The sequence below is a fragment of the Salvia hispanica genome, chromosome 4 (genome assembly GCF_029641045.1).
Source record: "Salvia hispanica isolate PSC_SH4W2 chromosome 4, Shi_PSC_v1, whole genome shotgun sequence".
Lineage (NCBI taxonomy): Eukaryota > Viridiplantae > Streptophyta > Magnoliopsida > Lamiales > Lamiaceae > Salvia > Salvia hispanica.
The window spans coordinates 42,698,296-42,724,907 of NC_142695.1; the positions used below are offsets into that span (position 1 = coordinate 42,698,296).

Below are 26,612 nucleotides of genomic sequence, written 5' to 3' on the forward strand. Positions count from 1 at the left end.
ACAGAGATGAATGCGTAATTATACATGCTCAAGGATTTGGGACTATTTTTGGGTTGGCGGGTGCCACGCATTTTCGGGTTGAGGAAATTAAACTAACTTGAGTGAAATCTGCCACGCTAACAGCTAGATCTAGGAAACTATTCCTAAATTACCTAGACCTGGAAAATAAACTGACGGTGGGGACCATTTGCTGAAAAGGTAAAGTACGGACGAAAAGCTGGATAACAACTAACTAAAGTACTAACTAATAGCGACATCATCTTCTCCAATCGATTTGCATAAAAAATTCAGTAAAAACAGAGATGGAACGTAAATTGGAAATGAACCAGACTGGATTTAAAGCAATTTAACGAAGAACAATCAAAATCTAAGCAGATTTACGGCTACTAGACGGAGTAAATTGAAAAGAGAGCAAAAGAGTTCAAAATCCATGCACAACTTGATTCCCCTGTTCAGATCCAACCTCGGATGCTAAATCCACTCCGGATCCAAGCATCCGACACAAACTCCGACCAAAAGTATATCCATAGCTTCAGATTCAACAAACAACCACCGATCAACAACAACAATTCAGATCCACAACCTCTTCCCCAGATCAAGCACATAATTATCCAAAACAGAGATTAACATTTAGCTGCCGAAATAAAACTTCAAACGAAAACCCAGAATCATAAATCAACACAAGATAACGCCAACATGAACAAAACTAAATGCATAGATAACCGATAAATAGCAACAACCAAATCGACTTCCAAAACAATGAAGTTCGACGGAATATAAGTGCAAAAAGCTATATGAAAAGTAGATTGTTTCTTCGCCCTACGAGAGGACGGTGTTACACTGACTTTCGCCGAAGATGAACCCCTTAGAAAACCCTAAGCTATCCCAGAATTCCCATTTTCCAAGTGTGTGTGAGAGTGTGTGAGCTAAGAGCGAAAATCCTATATCCGGCGTGTGATGCATGCTCCTTTATTTATAGGCGTTGAAGTGGGTCCAGCGAGGTATGAATAGTCTTTGTTGCCCTCAGCTATTGATTTCCTTCTTCTAGCCATTCTTTTCCCTTCAGTTCTGCTCATTTTCCTTCATTTTCCTCTGCTAGTCCATTGTCTCCAGCTTTCCCTGGATCTAGCGTCTCCTTCACACACCTGGCTTAAAAACTGCGTTAGACCCAGCAAAATAAAATGTTTTCTCACCACATAACCGATGCATGAAATTAGCCTTATCAAAGGGCGAAGGAAGTGATTGTGTGCCCAACGACAGGTTACCCAAGGATTATCTGAGTTCCTAGACCCAGTGTCTAGTGGATTCTCTGGATCGGGGGATTTTATTTCAAACACATCTCGCTTACTCTTTGACCACTCTTCAAGATGAAACACTTGGGAGATGTGGGAAACATTCTAGGAATCAAAGTGATCAGAGATCGCAAGAAAAGAATGTTGTGCTTGTCTCAAGAATCCTACATCGATACTGTACTAAAACGTTTTAGCATGGAGAATTCTAAGAAGGGTTTCGTTCCTTTCAGACATGGAATTCATCTATCAAAGGAGATGTGTCCTAAGACACACGCAGAGATAGAGGACATGAAAAAGGTTCCATATGCTTCGGCAGTTGGAAGTCTCATGTATGCTATGTTGCGTACGCGACCTAATATTTGCTTTGTCGTAGGCATAGTGGCTAGGTATCAGTCAAACCCTGGCCAAGGACATTGGACTGCAGTGAAGAATATACTCGAGTACCTGAAGAGGACTAAAGAGTATGTTCTAGTTTACAAGGCATCTGATTTATGTCCGATGGGGTACACGGATTCAGATTTTTAATCTGATCGTGATTCGAGGAAGTCTACTTCTGGTTATGTATTCACCTTGGGAGGTGGAGCCGTTATATGGAAGAGTGTAAAGCAGAAATGCATTGCGGACACAACCATGGAAGCCGAGTACGTAGCTGCTTCTGAAGCTGAAAAGAGGCTGTGTGGCTCAAGAACTTTGAAAGTACGTATTTGTGTTCACGGTGCGCACAGAAGGAAATAAACAGGTTCCCTTGGTCCAGCAAATGCACTAGATCACGCGGTCTAGGAACTCGTTGGTCGTAGGAAATCCTGGTCGTCGGACACACAGAGCACTTCTTTCAAAAACCCTCAACCACTTTACTAAACCTAGTATAGGGAAGTAGAGATCGATCCCACAGAGAAGGATGTGTAATAATCATGTTCAAGGATTTGGACTTGTTTTTGGTGTTGGCTGCTGCCACGCATTTTTCTTGGGTTGAGGAAAACAAATTAAACTTGACTTGGGAATTATAAAACTCCTTCGCTAATAGCTAGACTTAGGCGAAATAACAAGAGAACGTTGCAAAGAAAATTAACTGCTCAATTACCAGATCTAAGAAAACTACTCTAATTACCTAGACCTAGGAAACAAACTGACTGTGGGGACCATGACTGAAAAAGCAGGGTACGGGCGAAAAGCTGGCAGAATAACTAACTCGGGTACTAACTAACAGCGACATCATCTTCTTCAACCAAATTGCGTAAAAAAAAACTCATAAGAAAAACAATATGAACGAAATCAGAGCAGAGCAAACTAAATCTAAATCAAATTGATGCATAACAACGAAGAACTGAACGGATCTACAGATGCTAGACGAAGTAAAACAGAAAACAAGCAGAAAACTCAAATCCATCTAACAACTTCCTTTTCTCACTTCGGATCCAACCTTAGACGCTAAATCCACTCCGGATCCAAGCGTCCGAGGCAAACTCCATCCAACAGAAACACTTCATCACTTCATATTTAAACAACAACCTCCAATCAGTCAACAAACCACAGATCTATCACCAAATTCCCAGATCGAGTTCCACAACATCAAAATAAAACAGAGATCGACATAAAACTTGTTAACATAAACTCTCAGCAGCAAGATCTACGTAAATCAACTTGAAATATCACAACTAAACGCAAACCAACAGAAGCGAAAAGATAACAAGTAACATCAACAACCAAGTCGACTCCCGAAGGTGAAGTTCGACCGCAAAAGTGCAAAACAACTGAAATTAAAAGAGATTGTATCTTCGTCCACACGCGGACGGTGTTGCAACTGAGACTTTCTAAAGAAATGAACCCTTTCGTAACCCGAACTACCCCAGATCTCCCATTCCCAAGTGTGTGTTATGTGTGTGAGCTAAAAGAGAGTGAAAAAAGGTGATCCCGTTGTGCGTTGCATGCTCTTCTATTTATAGGCGTTGGAGTGGGGTCCAGCGAGGTATAGATAGACTTTATTGCCCTCAGCCACTGACTCCCTCCGTCACGCCTTCTTTTCTTTTGAATTCTGCTCACTTCACTTCATTCCTTTGCTAGACCGTTTCCTTCAGCATTCCCTCGATCTAGCGATTTTATCACACACCTGGCTTAGGAAACATGTTAGACCCAGCAAATTGTAACGCTTTTTACCATATAACCGATGCATGAAATTAGTCTTATCAAACTGCTCACACTTAAACCATACTTGTCCTCAAGTATAAAGACAAGAAAAGAAAAAGAATAAGGCGAATTTCAAGCAAGGTTATCTCCTGACTGACTCCTTGGACTCTAGACACAATTAAAAACTTAAATGGTTTAATAGAAAAAAAAACATACAAACACGTAAACACATATACATGAGCTAGCTTCTACTTTTAGGCATCCGTCCCCACAAGATTAAGGTCAATTCAATAGATTGCACTCCTCTAAATAGGCCCTTTCCCTTCCTTTACCTAGCCAATCTGTCAGCTTGTCAAGATAGCCTTTTACTTACCCGATTGTTGGATTCACTCGATCACTCATTCCTCACCAGGGATGTTAGGACCGATTCTCTCTTAAGTTAATGCTACACCACTGAAGCATCGGGTTATAAGAGTTCCTCCTTTTCCTGGGTCAGGCTATTATCATTCCTGCCTTCTAGACAACTTCCCTCTGGACTTCGTCCAGCTTATTCCTCCTTTTATATATATATATATATATATATATATATATATATTTTTTTTTTCTCTGGACTTCGTCCAGCTTATTCCTCCATTCCTCCTCTCTTCTGGACTTCGTCCAGCTTATAACACCTTACTCTGGACTTCGTCCAGCTTATACCTTCATAACCCAATTTCCCATTTTTCCTCCTTCACAACTCTTCTCCCTAAACATTCAGTGGAGGCCCTTAAACATGTGTTAGCTCGAAGTTATTTAAGGCTTATAACTCACTATTATAGTAGGGCTTCACAACTGAGTAAGTAGAGGCATCCTCCATCGTTCTCGCTTCACTCAGATTAACTAGGCTTATTACAGGAAAAAGCTTCTAAGTTGAAATGCCTCCTATTTTCAATTACTTTCACTAAGGGAATCATGCCGTATTATATTCATTGGCTCATGCGACAAAACTTAGACTTACAGACTCTTAACATGCAGACAAAGTAATGCATTGACTCCTCTCCCCCTCCCACTTCACTCAAGCTTGTCCCCAAGCCATCGTCGTGAAGGGGGGAAACAGAGAGATCAATGCAAAATAACAAAACAGGTTACAAAAACAGAAACTTCTCACACTTAGACCAAGCATTGGGCTAAGTGGGAGAAAAACACAATAAAACAGAAAACACAAACTTCTCACACTTAGACCACGCAGTGGGCTAAGTGGGAGAAGACACAAACAATTATAAAACACACATAGGTAACAAAAATAATAAAAAAAAAAATAAAAGAATGAAAATTAAAAGTTACTTGGTCATGGGATGGTGATTCACTTCTGGGGCTGGCTCCCTCGAGAGCCAGACTGGGGTGGGATTCCGGGTCGGGTCATACTTACTTTCTTCTTTGCTGGCTGCTCCAGCTCTTCCTCCTTCTGTGCTTCTTGTTCGAGTACTGGCTTCCTCACTATAGACTTTGATTTAGATGGGGCTGGAACTTGTTTGGGAACGGCCGGGGAGATCAACTGCTTGAGCGATTGCTGCGGTTGCCTGACGGAGGGACTGCTCTGAATGGGCTGCTTGACTTCACTGCTGGACCCAGGAGTTGCCTTCGACTGGGTCAAGGGGAACGTCTGCTGCATCCACTTCAACATTTTCATTGAAAGCTCCACCGCTTCCGTCATTCGCTCATTTTGTTTGGCGCACTTCACCGCCAAATCTGCAATGTTGCCCCTCAGGGTCTTCACTTCCTCCCGATTCCCATTCAATTCCTTTCTGATCCCACCAAGTTCCTTTATCATTTCCCTCCTCATTGACTGCATTTCCTTCTTCACATCCTGGACTTCCTTGCGCAGTTCTTCAACCTCTTCACTTGGCATGACTTCCTCGACTTCCTCAGGCTCTGCTTTAACCTTATCCCCTAACGAGTAGAAGAGGGTCTTGGCTCCATGAGTTTGTAGTAACCCCTTGTTGAAGAAATAATCAACACTAAACACCTCCGGGGGTTCGCACATGACTACCAAAGGAGCGGTCTTGGCAATTTTCATTTCTATGTTCCGCTGGAGGAAAGCGCCGAGGAGATGGCAGGTGTACATATGACGCGCAGGGTTGCTCGTCATTTGGTGGCATGCCTGCGCCAGCCAATATCCTAGGTGCACCTTTACACCTTTCGCCATGCACTATGTGAAGTAGAGGTCGGTGGTTGTAAGAGCTGAATTAGCGGTACCCATCAAGTTGTAACTGACAAACGTCTGAGCAAAGCGGAGAATTCGGTCTTCAATGTGGGAGGCCTTGGAGTAGCTGGACTTAAACGTCCCCGCCTTGGGGTGCGTGATCAGTTCCCATGCCGTTTGCACCTTGAAACCGGGCGTGTTCTTCAGTACTCCAACCATCCTATCATTCCATGCCCCCTCTTCATCCTCGGCTTGGGTAAACAACTCCATCCGCAGACACCATTCCCGAATGCTCATCTCATACTCTTCATTAAAAAGTCTGAACGTTATAAAATCCGCGTCGAGATCAGTGGTGTTCTTCAAACGAAAGGTGGAGAAAAACTCCCTTGCTAGATCCACTGGCACCTTTTCCTGGCTGTGCTGCAGCAACCACTCAAATCCAATCGAATGGATACAGCCGCGGAACTCCTTGTCACATGCAATCATTTTAAGCTCCCTTGAGCTGTACTGCTTCCCCGACTTGGCCATCTTCCCGGCGCCACATCGTTCCTTGTACACTGCGATCCTCTTCTGATCTTCGAACTGCCTCATCCCCTCCAGCAGTTCTTTAGTCAACCAAATCTCTGGGCGTCCTGGAATAGGCTCCTCTTCGGCTTCTTCAGAGTCATAGATGGGCTCAGAAATGGGTTCATCTTGTTCCTCGATAGGGGGATCCTCGGTTATAGGGGAAATGGTCTCCTCGACCTCCTTAATGGAGGGAGCTTTCCTTGACCGAGTAGATGAGGTCGCCGCCGCCTTTCCTTTCCTCGCCCTTTCCTTGGCCAGGCGGCGTTCCTCTGCCTCCGCAGCATCAGGAACTAAGTCATCTACCTCATCGAGGAGACTCCTCCTGGTGCGCCTCTTTTCTGCCCTCTCATCTATCTTTGGTACATCTTCCTCCCGGTCATCAACCAGGTCCACAATCTGTAATTCTTCCATCAATTTTCCTGGGGTTTCCCCCTCCACAACGGGCTCTGGTTCTCCAGTCATCTGTAATTCTTCCATCAATTTTCCTGGGGTTTCCCCCTCGCCATCCAACATCGGGGTTGCCCCCTCAATATAAATGGGGTTCTCCCCCCTGACATCAGTTGGGGTCTCGTCCCCAAAGTCCATAGGGTTTTCCCCCTCAGCAACTTTCTCCACAATAGGGGTTTCCCCCTCAGCAACTACATCTACAACAGGGGTTTCCCCCTCACAAACTTCATCAAAAACAGGGGATTCCCCCTCACAAACTTCCCTACCTTCAAGATTAGGGTTCTCATTTTCTTGCCTTTCTGTCCCCACCATGGTTTCGTCGTTCGTCAATCCGTCACTCCCCGGCAGTTCTTCCACCGCCACCTCTTGCTCTGCCTCTTGTGAAGTGGTTTCCGCATGTTGAGATCCAGAATCGTGCGACCTTTCTTCACGAATATCCGCCGGCTGTGCAGCCGAATCCGCCGAAATCGTCAGTGGTGGTATGATCGGCGCTGACGGCATCAGGCTAGCGGCGAACAGGGCATACACTTCTTTTGCTTTCTCGACGCTCCCCAATTTCTGCGTCAATTCTGCCAACAGGGTTGGGTCGTACATCGTGCTTTGTGAACTTCCGGTGAGTTGGGTCGAATCCATCACTGCAGATCTGAAATCGGGCAAAAGAAACTGGACTGAATTTGGGGTAGGTTTCTATTTTAGAGAGAGACAACGAAAGTAGAGAGAAGGGAGAGTAAATCAGATTTCGTCGATTTGGGATTATTGGAGAGAGAGAGACGACGGTTGCTTTTCTGATGAAAAGATGGTGCGGTTGCAGGCATGATGTAAGCAACCGTACAACTTCCATAAATATCGGCCAGATTTTGAATTTCAAAATATCTTTTTCCCTCCTTGACCCCTTCCTCCAGGCTTCCCTTGACTTCTCCCTTCAGGTTTTTCTCTAGCTGATTCCCTTGACCATGACCTATATAAAAAAAACTGAAGGTTCCAGACTCCTAGGTCAAGGTTAGAGTATAAAATATCGGTTTCCTTCTGAGCCTGGTGCTTCGAAAATATTTTTGGATTTTCTAAGTTTGAAAAGTAATTAAACTATTTACACACTTTTTTAGAGTATTCCCGAGATTCCCTGGTTCAGTTTGTATTTTCAAAATTGTTAACCTACAACTTGACCCAGGAATTCATCGGGAATATCCACTCGTCTGTCTAGGCGATAGTAGGGAGTGCATGTAGTGGAACTTCGTCCACAACACACAACTCGGAATTATCCCTATAGACTTTCACTCTATGACCATTGACAAGGAAAGGAACAGAGTTCGGAGCACTTCCCTGGATCTCCACTGCTCCGTTTGCTCGGATGCCGATGATGGTATATGGGCCGATCCATTTAGACTTCAATTTTCCTGGCATTAGTTTGAGCCGGGACTGGAAAAGGAGCACTTTCTGTCCCACATGAAGTTCCTTGACCCGGAGATTCTTATCATGCCATAACTTCGTCCTTTCTTTGTACCACATGGAAGACTCAAATGACTCCAACCGAAGTTCCTCCAATTCTTGCAATTGTAACTTCCGCTCTTCTTCGCAAGCTATCGGTTTCATGTTCAGTTCTTTCACTGCCCAGTACGCCTTATGCTCAATACCAACAGGTAAGCGACACATCTTGCCAAACACAAGTCTGTAAGGCGACATTCCAATAGGCGTTTTAAAAGCAGTTCTGTAAGCCCACAATGCGTCTCCGAGCCTCTTGCTCCAGTCCTTCCTTGACGGATTAACTGTTTTCTCCAATATCGCCTTGATCTCGCGATTAGAAATCTCCGCCTGGCCATTAGACTGAGGATGGTATGAAGTCGACACTCTATGGTGAACACCATATTTCTTCATCAAAGCCACGATGGTGCGATTACAGAAATGAGTTCCCTGATCGAGACGATGGCCCGAGGAACTCCATATCTTTTGAAAATATTGGTCTTCAAAAATTTTGCCACCTCCTTCGATTCGCATGTTGTGGTGGCCTTAGCTTCTATCCACTTAGACACATAGTCAACTGCAACCAATATATACGTGTTCCCACAAGACGATGGGAACGGTCCCATAAAGTTCATTCCCCACACATCAAAAATTTCGCACACGATCACCGGGACCTGAGGCATCTCGTCTCTCCTTGAAATTCCCCCCGTCTGCTGGCACCTCTCGCAACATTGGGGTGGCTGGCCTTGATCATGGTCAGTCCATCTGATGTTTGGGTGAGTCCTCCATGGAGTGTCCCTCTGTCTTCCTTAGTTCCAACTTCCGTCGGGATTCCAACTTCCCATCAAATTTGCCTGAGCTTGACACTCCCCTTCGCAGGGCTGACTGTAGTACGGTTGAAGTTTCCTTTCCTCCTGACCAGGGGGTTTCTCAATTTCCAATGGAGCATGCGGATTGTATTTCTCAATTGAATTTAGCAAGGCCTTTTCCAGTTTATCGATCCTATCTTCCACCTTCTTGTCTTCTTGTTCCATCACTGCATTGGCTGATCCTCTCCTCAATATGCTTCGCGGGTTATCATAGGCCTTCTTCGCCTCGATCAGCCTTCCCAAGGTTTCCCGAGCTTCACTTGCCTTATTCTTGGTAAAATTTCCCCTGCTCGAGGAGTTCATCAAGTCCTTTGATTCAGGGTTTGCACCTTCGTAGAACAGATAGTAAGTCTCCGCTTCTATCATCCTGTGGTTCGGACAAGCATCCAGCAGCCCCTTGAAACGGGACCAATAAGAACTCAGAGACTCATCGTATTCTTGTTTGCACTCCTGAATCTCCTTCTTCAAGGCATTCGTCTTGTTGGATGGAAAAAAGTAATCCAGAAACTCTAGTTTAAAATCCTTCCACGTGTTGATCGAGTCCGGTGAGAGCCTTAGCAGCCAAGTGTTTGCCTCCCCTTTGAGAGCAAACGGGATTGCTCGAAGACGGTAGTCCTCCTCTGTTGCCTCGTTGGGTCGCTTTTGAATGCTGCATAGTTTACTGAACTCGTTCAAAAATTCATAGGGGTATTCGTTCCTACGCCCAGAGAAAGTGGGTAGAACTCCGAGTACATTCGTCTAGATATCGATCGACCTCCGTCGTGGGTTCGAGACTATAGCATGAGCGGGTTCACCGTCAAGATGTGCGGTGAGCGACCCTATTTCCGGATCAGGGTCTACTAGATGAGCCATATTCGGGTCTTCCTCCTCCTCGGTCTCGGAATGCTCTGGTTCTGTTGACGACTCCGGGTTCTCCTCTGTCGACGAATTCCACTCTTTTTCACTCTCTGACTCGGACGGGAATGGATCCTCCGTCCTCAATCCTGATCTGGTGGTGATGGTAGATGTAGATTCCTTGACTCGCCACCTGTATTGGCCATTCCCTGACCCAGATGAGCTTGCCCAACTTCCAAAATGGAAGCCTGCGTTCATAAACTGTCAAGGAGAAAGAAAATAACAGAAATTAAAATATTTACACCAGATCCTTAAACGAAATAACAATAAACGCCATCCTTCCCCGGCAACGGCGCCATCTGAAAGTACGTATTTGTGTTCACGGTGCGCACAGAAGGAAATAAACAGGTTCCCTTGGTCCAGCAAATCCACTAGATCACGCGGTCTAGGAACTTGTTGGTCGTAGGAAATCCTGGTCGTCGGACACACAGAACACTTCTTTCAAAAACCCTCAACCACTTTACTAAACCTAGTATAGGGAAGTAGGGATCGATCCCACAGAGAAGGATGTGTAATAATCATGTTCAAGGATTTGGACTTGTTTTTAGTGTTGGCTGCTGCCACGCATTTTTCTTGGGTTGAGGAAAACAAATTAAACTAGACTTGAGAATTTTAAAACTCCTTCGCTAATAGCTAGACTTAGGCGAAATAACAAGAGAACGTTGCAAAGAAAATTAACTGCTCAATTACCAGATCTAAGAAAACTACTCTAATTACCTAGACCTAGGAAACAAACTGACTGTGGGGACCATGACTGAAAAAGCAGGGTACGGGCGAAAAGCTGGCAGAATAACTAACTCGGGTACTAACTAACAACGACATCATCTTCTTCAACCAAAATTGCGTAAAAAAAACTCATAAGAAAAACAACATGAACGAAATCAGAGCAGAGCAAAGCAAATCTAAATCAAATTGATGCATAACAACGAAGAACTGAACGGATCTACAGATGCTAGACGAAGTAAAACAGGAAACAAGCAGAAAACTCAAATCCATCCAACAACTTCCTTTTCTCACTTCGGATCCAACCTTAGACGCTAAATCCACTCCGGATCCAAGCGTCCGAGGCAAACTCCACCCAACAGAAACACTTCATCACTTCAGATTTAAACAACAACCTCCAATCAGTCAACAAACCACAGATCTATCACCAAATTCCCAGATCGAGTTCCACAACATCAAAATAAAACAGAGATCGACATAAAACTTGTTAAAATAAACTCTCAGCAGCAAGATCTACGTAAATCAACTTGAAATATCACAACTAAACGCAAACCAACAGAAGCGAAAAGATAACAAGTAACATCAACAGCCAAGTCGACTCCCGAAAGTGAAGTTCGACCGCAAAAGTGCAAAACAACTGAAATTAAAAGAGATTGTATCTTCGTCCACACGCGGACGGTGTTGCAACTGAGACTTTCTAAAGAAATGAACCCTTTCGTAACCCGAACTACCCCAGATCTCTCATTCCCAAGTGTGTGTTATGTGTGTGAGCTAAAAGAGAGTGAAAAAAAGTGATCCCGTAGTGCGTTGCATGCTCTTCTATTTATAGGCGTTGGAGTGGGGTCCAGCGAGGTATAGATAGACTTTGTTGCCCTCAGCCACTGACTCCCTCCGTCACGCCTTCTTTTCTTTTGAATTCTGCTCACTTCACTTCATTCCTTTGCTAGACCGTTTCCTTCAGCATTCCCTCGATCTAGCGATTTTATCACACACCTGGCTTAGGAAACATGTTAGACCCAGCAAATTGTAACGCTTTTTACCATATAACCGATGCATGAAATTAGCCTTATTAAACTTCCTAAAGGAGTTGGGTGTGATTCAGAGTTTGCCAAATAGTATCACAGTCTATTGTGATAACTCTGGAGCTGTTGCAAACTCAAAGGAACAACGATCCCATAAGGCAAACAAACACATTGAGAGGAAGTATCATATCATTCGGGAGATTGTACAGAGAGGTGACATATAAGTAGTCAAGATTGCAACAGAAAACAACCTTGCTGATCCTTTCACGAAAGCCCTATCGGGTGGTGGGACGTTCAATCGTCATATGGAAGGGATAGGTGTTAGATGCATTAAAGTCTCAGACCTGCTTTCTCTATAAGTGGGAGAAACTGAAGAAAATTGACAGTAGTATACTCGAAAGCATGTTTTGAGTATAAGTGGGAGATGGTTGGAACAGATATACTAAAAAGCATTTTTCGAGTTTATTTTGAATTTGATAAATTGCTTGTATATTGTAAGCACTCTTCATTTAATGAGAATAATAAATGTTTTCTTCATACTGTGTATTTTACTTTAATGGGTATTGACCGTATCTAATTATATATTAAATTATATAATTAAAATGTCGGAAAGTAAAATCAGTCTAAGTCTTCTACATTGAAGGTTGGGTCGTGGAAAGGTCATCACAGTAGGTGGCCCAACCGGTACCTTATAGAAGTAAAACTTTTTTCACAACCTAGATAGGCCTTGGCTACCTATCGTGAAAGGTTGCAGTGTCTATCCGAAAGTCGTCTTTACCTTGAGAATGACTAGTGACACTGATGTGGTATCGCATTGAATGGATCTAAAGTATAGACACGTCTTTGTTGCTATCTACTGTAAGACGATGTCTTGGAGATTTAATATTTCCTAATCTTTGTAATAATATAGGACACGCGTTATTTAATCATACGCTGCTTTGACTTATCAATAGGTGCGGGTTTTTCGCAACCCAATATTCTTGATATCTTGGGTAGTAGTAATTAATAACCAGTATGGTGTTCGAGAGAAGTTCTATTACATTGATTTGTGTGCCTGCGTGGTTTGACTATATCCCCAAGAGGTGTTCGAGAGAAGTTCTATTATTCGGAAACCCGACCGGTTTGGATTTAATCCAAGAATAAATAGAAAAGGAAAATTATATTTTGATATACATCTCGTACTAGACAAACTCTTGGAAATAAAAAGATATTAATTAATTTAAAGTCTATAGCAGACTACAAATTAATTAATGGATATAGAAAGTCTTAGACACGGGAAATAATATATTAAAGAGGTTAACCCGGATTGCTTGTAATCACGGATTGGATGAGCGATCAGTATTTCTTCGATAGTGGCACAAGAAATATTACATTGGCTTTATATTGAATTATGGGTTATAATTTAATTAGTAAAGAAAGTCCAGTTGGGGAGGCCGAATCCAAGCCCCATAGATCCCTAACCTAGCCCATCATAAACTGTATAAATAAAGATGTAAGGAGAGGAGACAATATACCACACAAAACCCTAGCCTCCACACTTGGAATTTTCGACCCTCTCTCTCTAATAGAGGAATTCAAAATTCCTCTTTGTGTGTTCTTGGTTTTCTTGTCTTCTCCTTCAAAGATCCTTATAATTTCTAAAAGATTCCTCCCACAAGGAATTTAGATCTATAGAGTTAAGGGTCATAGGTTAGAAGATCTTTGGTCTTGCATTCACAATCAAGCTTCAAGATCTACATGTGGAGAAGTAGCAAGCCACTTCGATTCTTTGGAGAATCAACATCATAATTTAACTTAAATTATGTGATTAATTGCGCAATTATATGTCTCTACATGTTCAAGCATGAAATTGAATCGATCCACATAATCACCTAAATAGATTCTTTTGTGGATTTATTTGTTTTTGCAATTTCCGCTGCGTTTTCCCCAACAGTTCCGACCATGCCGGTGCACCCACTCAGGAGGTACCTTCTACATAACATAAAACATAATTTTATGGAGTTATATCCGAAAGTACTAAATGATGCGTGTAATGGTTCAAAGAAATGGGTAACTTACTAAACTTTCGAGGCATGTCTCTACAGAGAATGTCTTCCAGAAAGGCGGGATTAATGTGCCATCCTTGCCGCCGGATCTACCGTCTCTCATGGAGCCAAAAGCATTAATTTAGATAGGGAGATTTTTGATTTGAGAAAGATGCAAATCAATACAGCTCTTTCTGCGGGAAGAGTCTTACCCTGTCATATCACTGGATAATCAGCCATGGATGTGGTAGGGGGATTCCGCTGAGTAAAATGGTCGAGTTATCAACATTTGGTCCATTTTATGGAGCCTCATCGTGGTAGTTGGTTTGCGTTTAATGCCAACAAGTTACAACCACCCAACTACTTCATTAACTAGGGGTATTTATTTCACCTGACGGCAGCGCCGAAACTACGTCGACGAGTGGCAGGACAAAATGCACTAGTGCATATAAATCTACATAGAAGCTAATGAATATAAAACTAATTAAAATAGTACTTTAAATTATGGAAATTTCTCCTAAAATTTGGACATTCGTCATAGCATACATCCAATTGTATATTTTATGTAATTGGATGAAATTATAAACGTCAAGTTATATCTTTTATACTTTATAAATAAAATAACAAATAAATTTAGACATAATGTAATAATAAAATAATACTACGTCAACAAAATAGTATAATACTACTACATCAACAAATCTAAATTAAGTGCTAAACTTTTCTATTTATATGAAAAACACGAAGTTATATATAACATCATCATGTGTGTATTGCCTTTTAGTAACTAAATTGGAATTTCATGATATACCATTTTTTTCATCAAGTTATTATAAATATTTTAATGTAAATTATATAGTAAATAAATGAAAAAAGCCATAGTAAATAAATGTTAATTTTTATTATATACTCCCTCTGTCCCACAAAAGATGTCACACTTTCCTTTTTAGTTTCTCCCACAAAAGATGTCACTATTCCATTTTTGGAAAAAGTTCTCTGTCACATGAATATAAAAATAATATTTTCTCTCTTCATTTAACACACAAATAAAATCCCCTAAAATCTTGTGTCGTCCCACAAGTGTGACATCTTTTGTAGGACGGAGGGAGTAGTAAATAGATGAGAAATTATATAGTCAATAAATGTTAATTATAGTATATAAAAAAATAAGCGCGTAACTTACTACATTTTTATAAATATGATTAATTAATTTTCTTTTGTAGTTATGTATACTTGGAATACGACTTTATAGAGTACCATTTGTCAAATAATTATTTGTACGATATACCAACTCATTATGCCGTTTGGTATGTCCAGACTACAGAATTTTTTCTCCGCCGAATGGAGGGGTTGAAACTAGTCAATTACAACCATAAATTAGCCCAATGCATAATGACTTATTAGCTGTAACACAATCATCTTTCTATAAATAGATCACATGATACCACACATGAATTACCACCGCATCTCAAGTTAGCTGAGATGAATATTCCACCACAGGAAACGTTTCTCTACACATGCAAATGGTCACCCCAGGCGGATGATTTGTTTCTGTCGACGGCTGTGCGGATGCAGTCCACGCTTCATCGAGACGGGTTGGGCGTGCCAAACGAGGCCATCTTCGAGGCGGGGGTGAAGATGGGGTCGGAGCTGGGCTGCTATCTTACTCTGTCGGAGATAAAGGACAGGGTGGATATGAGACACGGTACCGCACGTTTAAGAGTGTCGTCGGGACACCGGGGACAAGATGGGACACTGTAGACAAGGTCGTAGTTGCTTCTGACGAAGTTTGGGCTGAAATTTTGAAGGAATTTTCCATGGCAATTATTTTTCGCGAACATGTGTAAAGTAAACTAACATATGTACAGTTCTGTATATGCATTATACGTAGATTAACACTTTCGCCGGTGCCTACTACTACCACGACGAGCCGGAGTTCCCAAGGCTTGCCGTTCTATTCTGGCTCAACGATGTTAAGGAGGAGATAGAAACAAATGCCGTGGTCATCTCGGAAACTGTAGTTCCTGGTGTTGAAGTAATTGTCATTGACGGATTCGAGTCTGTAGATGTCGACGAAGTCACCTCGGGAGCAGTTCCACAGCAAGCCCCGGTGCGTCGCAAGTTGTTCGACGAGGACGTCGACTCCCTAGACCGCGAATCCACACGTATTCCACCTCCATACTACTATGTGCGGGACTTTGATGGTGGGCTAGTTCGGAAGGTGGCATTTAGTATGGGCCGAACTCTCCACGGTGTCGTTCTGAATATCAAATGCTCCCCGAGTGGTTCATCATGTGCGTCGTGCAGCCCTTTGGGGAATGCACACAAAGGCAAGCCTTGAAGTTTAGGTAGTATTAAGTGCACAATAGTTGTCGCCTATATAACTATTTTGTTAATCTATTTTGTAGTAGCATAGGGCAGTGTCGTTATGGGTCGTTGTAGTGGGTCGATGTCGATGTGGGGGTTTGTAATTGAATATCGTTTTGTAATTACATCTACGTGCACCAAGTACAACGGCGCACTATGCAGTTTGTAGTATGAACACAAAAATCCGTCACAGCAACATGGGAGATACAAAAGCGCAAACTTACGTCTTCCTCGCAGCTCAAAAAGGCATACAATTATCATTACAGCCCTTTTACAAAGTTCATACATATAAACCAAAGCGAAAAAACAAAAGAAGTCCTTCTTCACTTAGTCCATCGGGACGCCAATGGTCGACTTCAAACACCGTGGTTCACGTACTGTGACAAGAACACAAAACACAAAAATCAGACTTAAGTTTAGACAATTATAAGCTGATTAAATGATGATAATCGTTTATTCGCAAATCAAATAAGTAAATGAGAATATGTGGCATACAGATTGCCACATAGATTCTGCCAACTCATCTCGCATTGCACTCCATTCGTTGGTTGGTTCAACGTTTTCAACGTATTCCACGGGGCCACCATCGTCGTATACGTTGATACCAGCGTTTTCGTCAACGCCATGGATTGATTGTTCAACAGGGTCAACCGGCATAGCATCCCGCACATAGTTGTCCAGCAAGAAACAAGCCAAAATTATATTGGTTTGTATTGCCAGCGGATAGTAACAAGCACTCCGTAAGATCCCCCATCGCATTTTTAGAACGGCAAATGCCCGTTCGATGATGTTGCGCGCCCGAGAGTGTCTCATATTGAAGAGCTCACGTGCATTTTGTGGAGCCTCGGTTCCAATACCCCATTCTTTGAGGTGATACCTTACACTTTTGTACGGTCCCAGAAATCCATTAGAATTTGCATACCCGTTATCGCATAAGTAATACTTCCCTACATACAAACATACATGTAGTTTGTAAGGTGAATTTGTATTCAAAAAAATCCACACGTTGAGGATACTTTACTCAGTAACAAAGGTGGTAACTTTGGGTACCCGAAATCCATTAGGTCGAGTAACTGCATCTCGTAGAACACGCGCATCACTGGCTGAACCTTCCCAACCAGCCAGAACATACACGAATCGCATATAATGATCACATGCAGCTAGTGTGTTAGTGCAAATCTGACCTTTATGGGAGCGGTAGCGTGGTTTATGACCAATCGGAACTTGGACGTTGATGTAGGTGCCATCAATGGCACCTAGACAACCCTGTTTTGTGGAAAATAACAGAGGATGTTAAATTGAATGAGATTTGCAGGTTTTTTTTCAGTATGACATCTTAGAGTGTAACTTATACCTGGAACCAATTCCACCTATTATCAACACAATCTTCGGAGACCGCGTCAGGGACAACCCAAAAAGTTCGGTAAAGCTTTAGTACAGCCCTCAAAACAGTGTGGACATATTTGGAAACAATGTACCCTAATCTCCAATACTTAAACTTCACCACCCGGATCTTCTTATGATGCGCAAGAATTCCCAAAAACATTGCAACCTGTTGTTCGACGCTCACATGCCTACCGTCTGATAACTCACCGAACTCACGTAGTATGATGCATAGTCTTCCAAATGCATTCCTATCCATCCTCAAATTATCCATACAAACCCTGTCATTCACTCCAGCGAGACGGTTAATATGACGAATCTACCCCGGAAGTCTGCTCACAAACTTATATCGAGATCTGAATGTGCCACCACGCCGACCTCTGCCCCGCCCATTGCTGTTGTACCGTAGGCACACTAGGATAAGGCACAAAACATCAAATTGGTGGTCTCGCACCACATCCATAACCGTTTGCAACACCAATTCGGAATTGGACTTCCCATTCATCATTGCGTGACTTGTGAAACAAAATTACAAGGGCAAACGTCAGTTAATCAAAATACATTCAGATTTTTCGAAGCGGGCTCACACAGGGGCATTCAATCAGATGCAGTGTTCGAAACTTTCTCATCAACACATAGTAATTGCCATTACCCATAGAAAGTACATAAAAAAAAATCATACTACTCTATTTATATGGGGCTGATTTGAAATATGAACGAATCTAAGGTGGGGACATATGAGGTCTGGAAGATATGTAAATTATAGAGTGGAGTTGGAGATAACTTACCGGAGCCCCGTCTTCAACTTGTGTTTGCTGTTTGTGTGTTAATTTCGTCAACAGCCGGCACGGGTGTCTTCGACGACGAGGAGAAGAATGGATGCCCTAATAATTTGTGGGTTGATAGTGGGAAAAGGAAAATAATTGAAGGAATACGCAAACAATTCAGGGTGAGAAATTCGAGACACTTGCTTAAATTTATTTTCCAATTTCAACAGTAAAAAAAGGATTTCAAACTAGATATGTCCAATGTCAACTTGGTTTATTGTCAAGGCTACAAAACGTTGAGAATATCGTGGATAAAAATAAAAGTCTCACTTATTTCCATCTATAAAACGCACCCTGACAATAATATGAAAGTGGATATGTTGTGAACTGGAGTAGGGCACTCTGCAGTGATACTTTATTTTCTTATGTAAGTTAATTATAATGGTTATATGCTAATTGATATACTTACGATTAATAATATAATTGATTATGAATATTATGTGTTAAATATGAAATTGCGAAATCAGATACGACCACATTTTCGGTTGATATATATGATAATTATGTGTTATTTATTGCACCCTACTAAATGCTCTATGGAATTTTCGCTCTCTCCCTAAACCCTAGACCCTAAAACACAAAGAGTATTTTCCCCAACTTCATCCTTTGACGTGTTTAACAATTGAATATTTATGAAGCTATTTATGTTATGCTCTTTATTCTAACTTGCAAGTTCTTTATAAAATAATCAGTTGATTGGGGCGGTTACATGATTTCTCAATAATTATGAAAAAATCTATAACGTAAAATATCTCTTTTGGATATATTACAGCTTTCTCTTAGAAAGAGGCGGTTAATTGGGAAAAAATAACTTAAGTATTAAAGCTCAATAAAATTATAACATCACTCTTATATTAGTCATTTGACAAACAAAACCTCCTAAAATCCCGTGCTATCCAATAAGTGTGACATCAATCAAGTTTAATTATATTTATATATGTCACATTTTGTATTTAGTAAAATACACTAAAACTAATTAATTGCCAAAAAAATAACTACAACAAATTATTAACAAAAATAATGATAAAATATAACTAAAACTAAATATGAATTAATATTCACCAACGCTTCAACACTTCCCAATTAGTCAAAACTGTGTAAATCGATATTCAACTTCACGCCTCCTAAATTCGCACAACACTCAAATCCTCTTCTGACATCCATCAATTCATACTGAAATCAGTTCATGCAGTCGGGTTTGGGTTTTGAATTCGGGTTTGGAGTTGAAATTTTTTAGTTTTTCGGGTTTGGAGCTGAAATTTTGAGTCGTATAGACAATTCGCAGCCAACTTTGCATTTATTTCCAACTATTTCCTAGCTTTCTACTTCCAAAGATTTTTCATATCATAGTGAAATGACTTCTTCAATTTCTTCAACAAATGAAGTTTGCATAAATAAAAAAGAGAAGAAGAGAGAATAGAGTGTAGAGAAGAAAAAAGAGTAGAAGAGCAGAATCAGGTCAGTTCTGCTTCGCAGTTTGAGTTTGCATTTTGAGTAGTTTGAGTCTACATTTTGAGTAGAATGTGAGTAGAATTTTGAGTAGAATGCTTATTCATATTGCTTCTTGGTGTTATCATATGATTTATTTTGGCCAAGATGTGAGTGATTTGAATGTGTTTTGTTTGGTTTATGGATTATGTATCTACTTTCACCGGAGGTGTATTTATGTTTTTGAACACTAAAATGCCCGCCTAAGGTCGGCCCAAGTGGTCGAGCCTACGTCAAAATTTTGACAGAGGGGGCCTGCAGTCGGGTTTGGGTTTTGAATTCGGGTTTGGAGTTGGAATTTTTTAGTCGGATAACCTTTTTCGGGTTTGGAGCTGAAATTTTGAGTCGTATAGACACTTCGCAACCAACTTTTGAGTCGTATATTAATATATGTAAAGATTAGCACTTAATCAATGCATCATCCACCAAAATCGCATTTCCAACTTCATGCAGTTCATGTCCATCTATTTCACAATCACATAATTGCAACTACACATGCGTCATACTTCGCCTTCACAATTTCAAAATCATGTATTTTTCAACCAAATATGTATTAAAATTTTTGTCTTCCAAGTAATCAACATGTACGTCCTTCAAGTTAAACTTGCAGTTTGAATATGTAATAACAAATCTCAACATCAAGCAAAACGTGTTCACAATCATACCTCAATATGTGATACATCATGCCTCATTATTAAACAGAAGCAATTACACATTTGCATAGTGTCTCCCGTTTCATATCTTCACCACATTTTCCAAAAGCCATAGTATTTACTTCATATTTCACATAGGAGTTGCTTCGTAGCAGCCAAGTAATCACATTTCACATTTCACAATTTCACAAACTCGCATACAATACTTGACAGATCACCATTCGGGAAGCATCGCTTCACAATCACACCATATATCCAATTTCTAAGGCATGCTTTTCACAAAGAAATACATTTTCCACCGAAATTTTCAAGAGCATAAAGTTTCAATCATAAATCATAGTCATACATTGTACCTCTTTCTTCGTGGTTGAACGGGACGAGTTACGGTTGAGCCTTCCATATTTAGTTCATTAGTATAAGAGTACAAGGATAAATTTCTCTATTTTGAACAAAGACTCTTGGGTCCAGAGCGGAAAGAAACCGAGGCTCTGATACCAACTGTAACAGCCCGCCCTCTTAGGGTACAATAAATGTGGCGGCTGCTACCAAACGGACTCTAGAGAAGTAAACATAGGCTAGGGTTTTATTTAAAGAGTGTTGACCATAGCATTTAAAGGAAACATCAGAGCAGTAAAGCAACAACTTAACCTAGAAGCTTGAATAAGAAAGAGAAAGGGGTATCTTAAATAACGATCAAAATCTCAAGAGTACAACATAATATCCAAGATAAAAATCACAAGAAAATGGCTAAGGCCTCAAATCGAAGGCAAGATGCAAATATCCCAAAAACAAATCCTAAAGTGTATCAAAATTCAGGAAGACGACCAAGAGAAAGAGTAGCTATGTATGAGGACACAACTACGCTTGAAGTTCAAAATATACATCTTAATTAGTTATCATGCTCAACACCCGCCACCGCTCGTCATCGTTCAACCTGCACATAAGAAAAACACATGCAGGGCTGAGTATTTTGAAATACTCAGTGAGCTCATTGCCAAAACATTTTATAAGTTATGCCACCCTTACCAAGTGAACTCGAGTTTTAAGCAGTTATAAGAGAATATCACGAGTATCACAAAATATATTTTCATAGACTGGCCAGTCAAAATAACTCCCCATTTTCTCATCAATTTCCACAATCACAATCTTTCCATGGTGCGACGAAAGTGTGGCCACACTTTTCGCCCACGAGACCGGCCGACTAGCAAGGACAGCTCCCGATCCCCTCGTGTACACAGCCTGGTAGGGTTTGCGGCCCATACTTAGACCCGAATTCGTATAATCACATTCATAGCCCTATAGCCCAATGGAGCGAACTCACAAACTAGGCATCAGGCACACAATATCACAATAAAACAAACATGGGCATGGCATAACAGTTAAACCACCCTTATAACACCAATCAATACTTTTGACAAAATAAAAGAGAGTTTTAAGAGTAAAGCCCACCTCGACTGCTTAGTTTTCAAGTAGTTTCGCTTTTCCGTTATCCGGCTTCGCAACCAAAGTTTCACCTTTTAATCACATAGACACATATCACAAATTAGGTTCAATACTACTCTTACTCATGCATGTCTCAATACTTTTTCCCTTTTCCCATCGATTTATCTTATCATTACTAATTAATCAAGATCATGTTTATCACACAAGAATATTTAGCCATCAAACACACACTACACAACACAACAACACACACACATACACGACACACACACACATACACGACACACACACACACGCCACACACACGCACATGAACATATTCCCACATCCCTTTTATCCCACTTTCACTCAACCAAGATGCATGATGGTTCAAGAAGACCGATTAATCGGTTAGAAGAAGAAGAAGAAGAAGAAGAAGAAGAAGAAGAAGAAGAAGAAGAAGAAGAAGAAGAAGAAGAAGAAGAATAAGAACTCATAAACAAAATACCTTTTTAGAGAAAAACGATCGGTAGAAACAAAGTAGAGACTTGGTTCTTCAAGAATCTTGGCGTTCAAACTCTAAATTCTTCTCAAAGGATGACAAAATATTGGTGTGTGGAAGAAGAAAAATTTGAGAGAGTGGGGGGAGGGGGTTTCGAAAATGTGGGGGCTAGGGTTAGGGGTTTTGGTTCTTATTTATAGAGTCCAATGAGATCTTTAGAATATTTGGTAAGATGTTATTCACCACAATTAAATAATCAATACTATAGAGTAGGGAAGAAGAAATACCAAAAATAAACTCTAGGGTTCCAAGGCATGTAGGTTTCGAAAATTTGGCCTTTTAATTAGCCAAGATTTTGTTTTGGTATATTTTACGGAGTAGGATAAAATATCACGGAGCAAAATAAAAATAAGAATTCTCCCAACTTGGGATGGAAATAGGCGTCCCTATGCCTTTTTAAATAAGGCATGGATTTTTAAATATTGTCTAGAATAAGTTAAGGCAAGATTCCTTGAGGTATGGAAAGATTTGGTAGAATAATTTAATTCTAGGTATGGAAGGAAATCAAATAAGGGATTAACTAAAATGAAATAAATTCCTTCCTTCCCACAATAGGTGATTTTCGAAAATCACCAAGGCACAAGGGGGCTCGATTTTTCCTCTTCAAAATAAGGAAATAATTGGATCTTGGATTTAATTTGGATAAATATCCCAAGAATTAAATTAAATCCGGAAAAATAGAATTCCTCCTCTAAAATCAAGGGGGGTTCGAAAATCACAAGAATTGGGTGGCAAGTATTTATGGAAATTTTCTCTAATATTCTCATTCACTCTTAAACAAATAAATTACCACATAATCTCATAATTTAATAAATCACATGCCACATCACATAACCAACAAATTTGACTTTTCAAACTTCCCGGTCAAGGAAACTCATGCAATAAATTCACTCATCAAAATAATTCACATCATCCACGTCATCAATAATTAATTCTAGGACTCTAAGATTAGGGTTCGGAAATTCGGGGTGTTACAGAATATGTTTTGTTTGGTTTATGGATTATATATCTACTTTCACCAGAGGTGTATTTATGTTTTTGAACACCAAAATGCTTGCTAAGGTCGGCCCAAGTGGTCGAGCCTACGTCATAATTTTGACAGGGGGGGCCTGCAGTCGGGTTTGGGTTTTGAATTCGGGTTTGGAGTTAAAATTTTTGAGTCGGATAACCTTTTTCGGGTTTGGAGCTGAAATTTTGAGTCGTATTAGAAACTTCGCAGCCAACTTTGCATTCATTTCCAACTACTTCCTAGCTTTCTACTTCCAAAGATTTTGCATATCCTAGTGAAATGACTTCTTCAATTTCTTCAACCAATGAAGTTTGCATAAATAAAAAGAGAAGAAGAGCATAGAGTTGAGAGAAGAAAAAAGAGTGCAGAATTAGGTCAGTTTCTGCTTCGCAGTTTGAGTCTGCATTTTGAGTAGTCTGAGTCTGCATTTTGAGCAGAATGTGAGTAGAATTTTGAGTAGAATGCTTATTCATTACACATTTCATCTTGTGAATGCAGATTTAGTAGATATGTGCTGGATTTTCAATATACAGACAGTTAAAATTCTTATAGAATTGTTTCATGAGATGATAATGCAAAAAAGAGAAGAAGGTTATCTCTTGAAAATTAGATTTGAAGCCAAAGAATGGGAGAGTATGACTGCAAAACTCAACGACAAACTCGGGCAAATGGGAGCTTGCAAAAAAGATTTCACTTCTGGTCAAGTTAGAATATCACATATAAAAAGACAAAATAGCAAAAATAAAAATAATTCTAAAATTAATTACTCCAACTCTCCCTCATTGTTTGGTGTTACCTGTCGACCCATAGAAGAAGTGGGGGTCAAGTCCACATGACTTACTTTTATTGGTTGAACATTAAAATGTTTTATTACTTTTAAGTATTAATTTGTTTTATTCAATGATTATTATTCTTTCAAAAAAAATCATGTGAATTATTCTTAAAAAAAAATCACTTGAACCACTCTTCCAAAAAATCACGTGAACTACTTCATTTTTTTTATTTATATTTAATTTATCATTTGCTACTATATTGATTAAAAGTATATGAAAAAGACAATATGTTTGGGGTTGAGTTGAGGTCATTGATGGAAGTAAAAAGTTTTAATAAGTTGGGGGTTGTATACGTGGATGAAAAAGAAATGAGTATTTTATTAAAAAGTTGATTGGGATTGGGTGAGAGTCACTGATGAGGATAGTCTAATGTACTGGTCTTTTCCCTCATTTATAACATGACAGGGTTTGGATCCCCTGCTATGGCTCCAAGCACAGCAATAACTGTTGTCTCGCATAATAATATTTTAATTATAAAATTATAACATAAAAATATTATATTTTTAATATAAAATATGTGTTATATGGAATAGTAGCAACCTTAGCTATGCTTGGAGTCACATCAGGGGATCCCAAATCCAACATGACATCCTTGAGGTGGTCATAGGATTTAGGAAATGCGTTTAGAAGCAAGATCTCCTTAACTAATTTCATCTACGTCTAAGTTGAACCGTTTTGAGTGAGCTAATTTCTTAGGCATCCACAATGGGGCGGACTATACGACGTCCCAAGCCCCGCCCTATCCACCACCACATCAGCATTTTATCCTCCGCCCCTTCCACCTGCAATGGGGCGGACTATAACCCGTCCTAAGCCCCGCCCTAAGCATTTTATTTATTTTTTTAATATGTAAACACTTCAAAAATTGGAGAAAACAACTTCAAATAAAAACACTACATTGAAAAAACTTCAAATAAAAACACTTCATTCCATTGAAAATTCAAATTTTACCTTGCGAAAAAAAAAACTATAAATTCTCAATGGTCATAACGCTTTCAAACTTCTTCAATCATGTCGTTAATGAGCGTCGTATGGTCTTGTTGGCTGCGCATTGAGGTCTGTCTCTCTAGAACCTCACTGAAGCCCATCGGTAACCCTCGAGCGACAGGCGGGGTCACCGTGCTGGAGCTAGATCCACCTTCATCATCGACTCAATCGGTGATACGTCCAGCTTCTTGTTTGATTATCATGTTATGCATGATGATGCACGCATACATGACATCGGCAATGACTTTCTTGAACCAGAAACGCGTCGGACCTTTCACTATTGCCCACCGCGATTGGAGCAAACCAAAAGCCCGCTCTACATCCTTCCGCACACACTCCTGCTTTGCCGCAAACAAAACTCTCCTGTCACCCATTGGGCAGCTGATCGTCTTCACAAAAATAGGCCACCTTGGGAATAAGCCATCGGCTAAGTAGTACCCCATATGATATTGGCGGCCGTTGAGAGTGAACTCGATGGCCGGGTCGTGACCCCTGCATTGATCGGCGAAGAGGGTGGACGAGTTGAGGACGTCGATGTCATTGTTCGACCCGGCTACACCGAAGTATGCATGCCAAATCCAGAGGCGGTGGTCAGCGACGGCTTCGAGGATCATCGTCGGGCGGCTGCCCTTGTAGCCACTAGTAAATTGGTCTCTCTACGCCGTCGGACAATTCTTCCACTGCCAGTGCATACAATCGATGCTCCCTAGCATTCTAGGGAAGCCGTGCACCGTCTCGTGCATCCTCATCAGGCTCTGGCAATCATCAGCAGTCGAACGTCGCAAATATGTGTCGCCAAAAGCCTCCACAACTCCTACAAAAATTCTTCAGACAATCGCGGCCAATTGTCTCCCCGACGTGAAGGTACTCGTCGAATATATCCGTTGTGGTGTCGTAGGCCAACTGCCGGATCGCAACCATGCACTTCTGCAATGGCGTAAGTCCGGGTCTGCCGATGCCATCTATCTGATACAGGAAGTAATCAAAACGTCCCTCCAACGTCCAGACAACGCGGAGAAAAAGATCTCGCCGCATTCTAAAATGGCGGTGAAAAACCGTCAGGCCCCACTGTGGTTGCTCGGCAAAATAGTCTGCGAACAGACGTTGGTGAGCTACGACGTGTTCGCGGGGGACAAACGTCCGACGTCGAATCAGCCGAGGGACCCGCGCCGCCGCCGCCTGCTCCGCCGCTGCACGCTCACACTCCATTTGTGCCAAGCATTCCGCCGCGGCATCATTAACGCAATCGAATAAGACCGAGTCAAGGCCCGAGTAATGCCTTCCGACGTACTCCATTCGTCACCGTTGGGATTCAATTTTGTAGTGAGAAAATTGGAAAGTGAGGGATGAGAGAGAAAAATTGGGAGATGAGAAATGGTATGAGAATTGGGGTGATTAAATAGAAAAAAAAATTTGAAAAAATAAAAAATAAAAATGAAAACACGTTCTATCGTCCGTCGCATCGTCCACGTCACCCAC

General features: G+C 41.0%; 3 protein-coding genes across 7 annotated transcripts; all 3 read right to left on the reverse strand.

Annotated features, from left to right (window-relative positions):
* Window positions 1-1,126: 1,126 nt before the first annotated feature.
* LOC125197198 (uncharacterized) lies at window positions 1,127-13,941 on the reverse strand. 5 transcript variants are annotated; one of them, XM_089056438.1, is made up of 5 exons: window positions 13,815-13,941; window positions 13,637-13,712; window positions 13,450-13,549; window positions 4,740-10,034; window positions 2,921-3,399 (listed from the first exon to the last, which is right to left on the reverse strand). In XM_089056438.1, the coding sequence occupies exon 4, from the start codon at window positions 7,243-7,245 to the stop codon at window positions 5,605-5,607; it is 1,641 nt and encodes a 546-aa protein (XP_088912564.1). In that variant the 5' UTR covers window positions 7,246-10,034; window positions 13,450-13,549; window positions 13,637-13,712; window positions 13,815-13,941; the 3' UTR covers window positions 2,921-3,399; window positions 4,740-5,604. The 5 variants fall into 5 exon arrangements, 3 of the variants coding, with proteins under 3 accessions (XP_088912564.1, XP_088912563.1, XP_088912562.1); XM_089056437.1 differs by having other exon boundaries at window positions 4,825-10,034; window positions 13,637-13,886; XM_089056436.1 differs by having other exon boundaries at window positions 13,637-13,886.
* Window positions 13,942-16,325: 2,384 nt separating this feature from the next.
* Window positions 16,326-17,611, reverse strand: LOC125195178 (protein ANTAGONIST OF LIKE HETEROCHROMATIN PROTEIN 1-like). The gene is made up of 4 exons (XM_048093364.1): window positions 17,324-17,611; window positions 17,079-17,235; window positions 16,465-16,916; window positions 16,326-16,346 (listed from the first exon to the last, which is right to left on the reverse strand). Exons 1-4 carry the CDS (start codon window positions 17,609-17,611, stop codon window positions 16,326-16,328), a joined length of 918 nt encoding a protein of 305 aa, XP_047949321.1.
* A 7,686-nt stretch (window positions 17,612-25,297) lies between these two features.
* On the reverse strand, window positions 25,298-26,429 carry LOC125195179 (uncharacterized). The gene is made up of 2 exons (XM_048093365.2): window positions 25,967-26,429; window positions 25,298-25,686 (listed from the first exon to the last, which is right to left on the reverse strand). Exons 1-2 carry the CDS (start codon window positions 26,427-26,429, stop codon window positions 25,298-25,300), a joined length of 852 nt encoding a protein of 283 aa, XP_047949322.2.
* Between the last annotated feature and the right edge of the window lie 183 nt (window positions 26,430-26,612).

What these genes read in the sequence shown, in the direction of transcription:
- LOC125195179 (XM_048093365.2), bottom strand. Translation starts at nt 26,429, where the DNA reads ATGGAGTACGTCGGAAGGCATTACTCGGGCCTTGACTCGGTCTTATTC. An exon ending in GGAGACAATTGGCCGCGATT is followed by an intron (nt 25,687 to 25,966) that starts GTCTGAAGAATT and finishes ACTTCGGTGTAG; the next exon opens with CCGGGTCGAACAATGACATC.
- LOC125197198 (XM_089056438.1), bottom strand. Translation starts at nt 7,245, where the DNA reads ATGGATTCGACCCAACTCACCGGAAGTTCACAAAGCACGATGTACGAC.
- LOC125195178 (XM_048093364.1), bottom strand. Translation starts at nt 17,611, where the DNA reads ATGGATAGGAATGCATTTGGAAGACTATGCATCATACTACGTGAGTTC. An exon ending in ATAGGTGGAATTGGTTCCAG is followed by an intron (nt 17,236 to 17,323) that starts GTATAAGTTACA and finishes TCCACAAAACAG; the next exon opens with GGTTGTCTAGGTGCCATTGA. An exon ending in TGTTCTGGCTGGTTGGGAAG is followed by an intron (nt 16,917 to 17,078) that starts GTTCAGCCAGTG and finishes GTTTGTATGTAG; the next exon opens with GGAAGTATTACTTATGCGAT.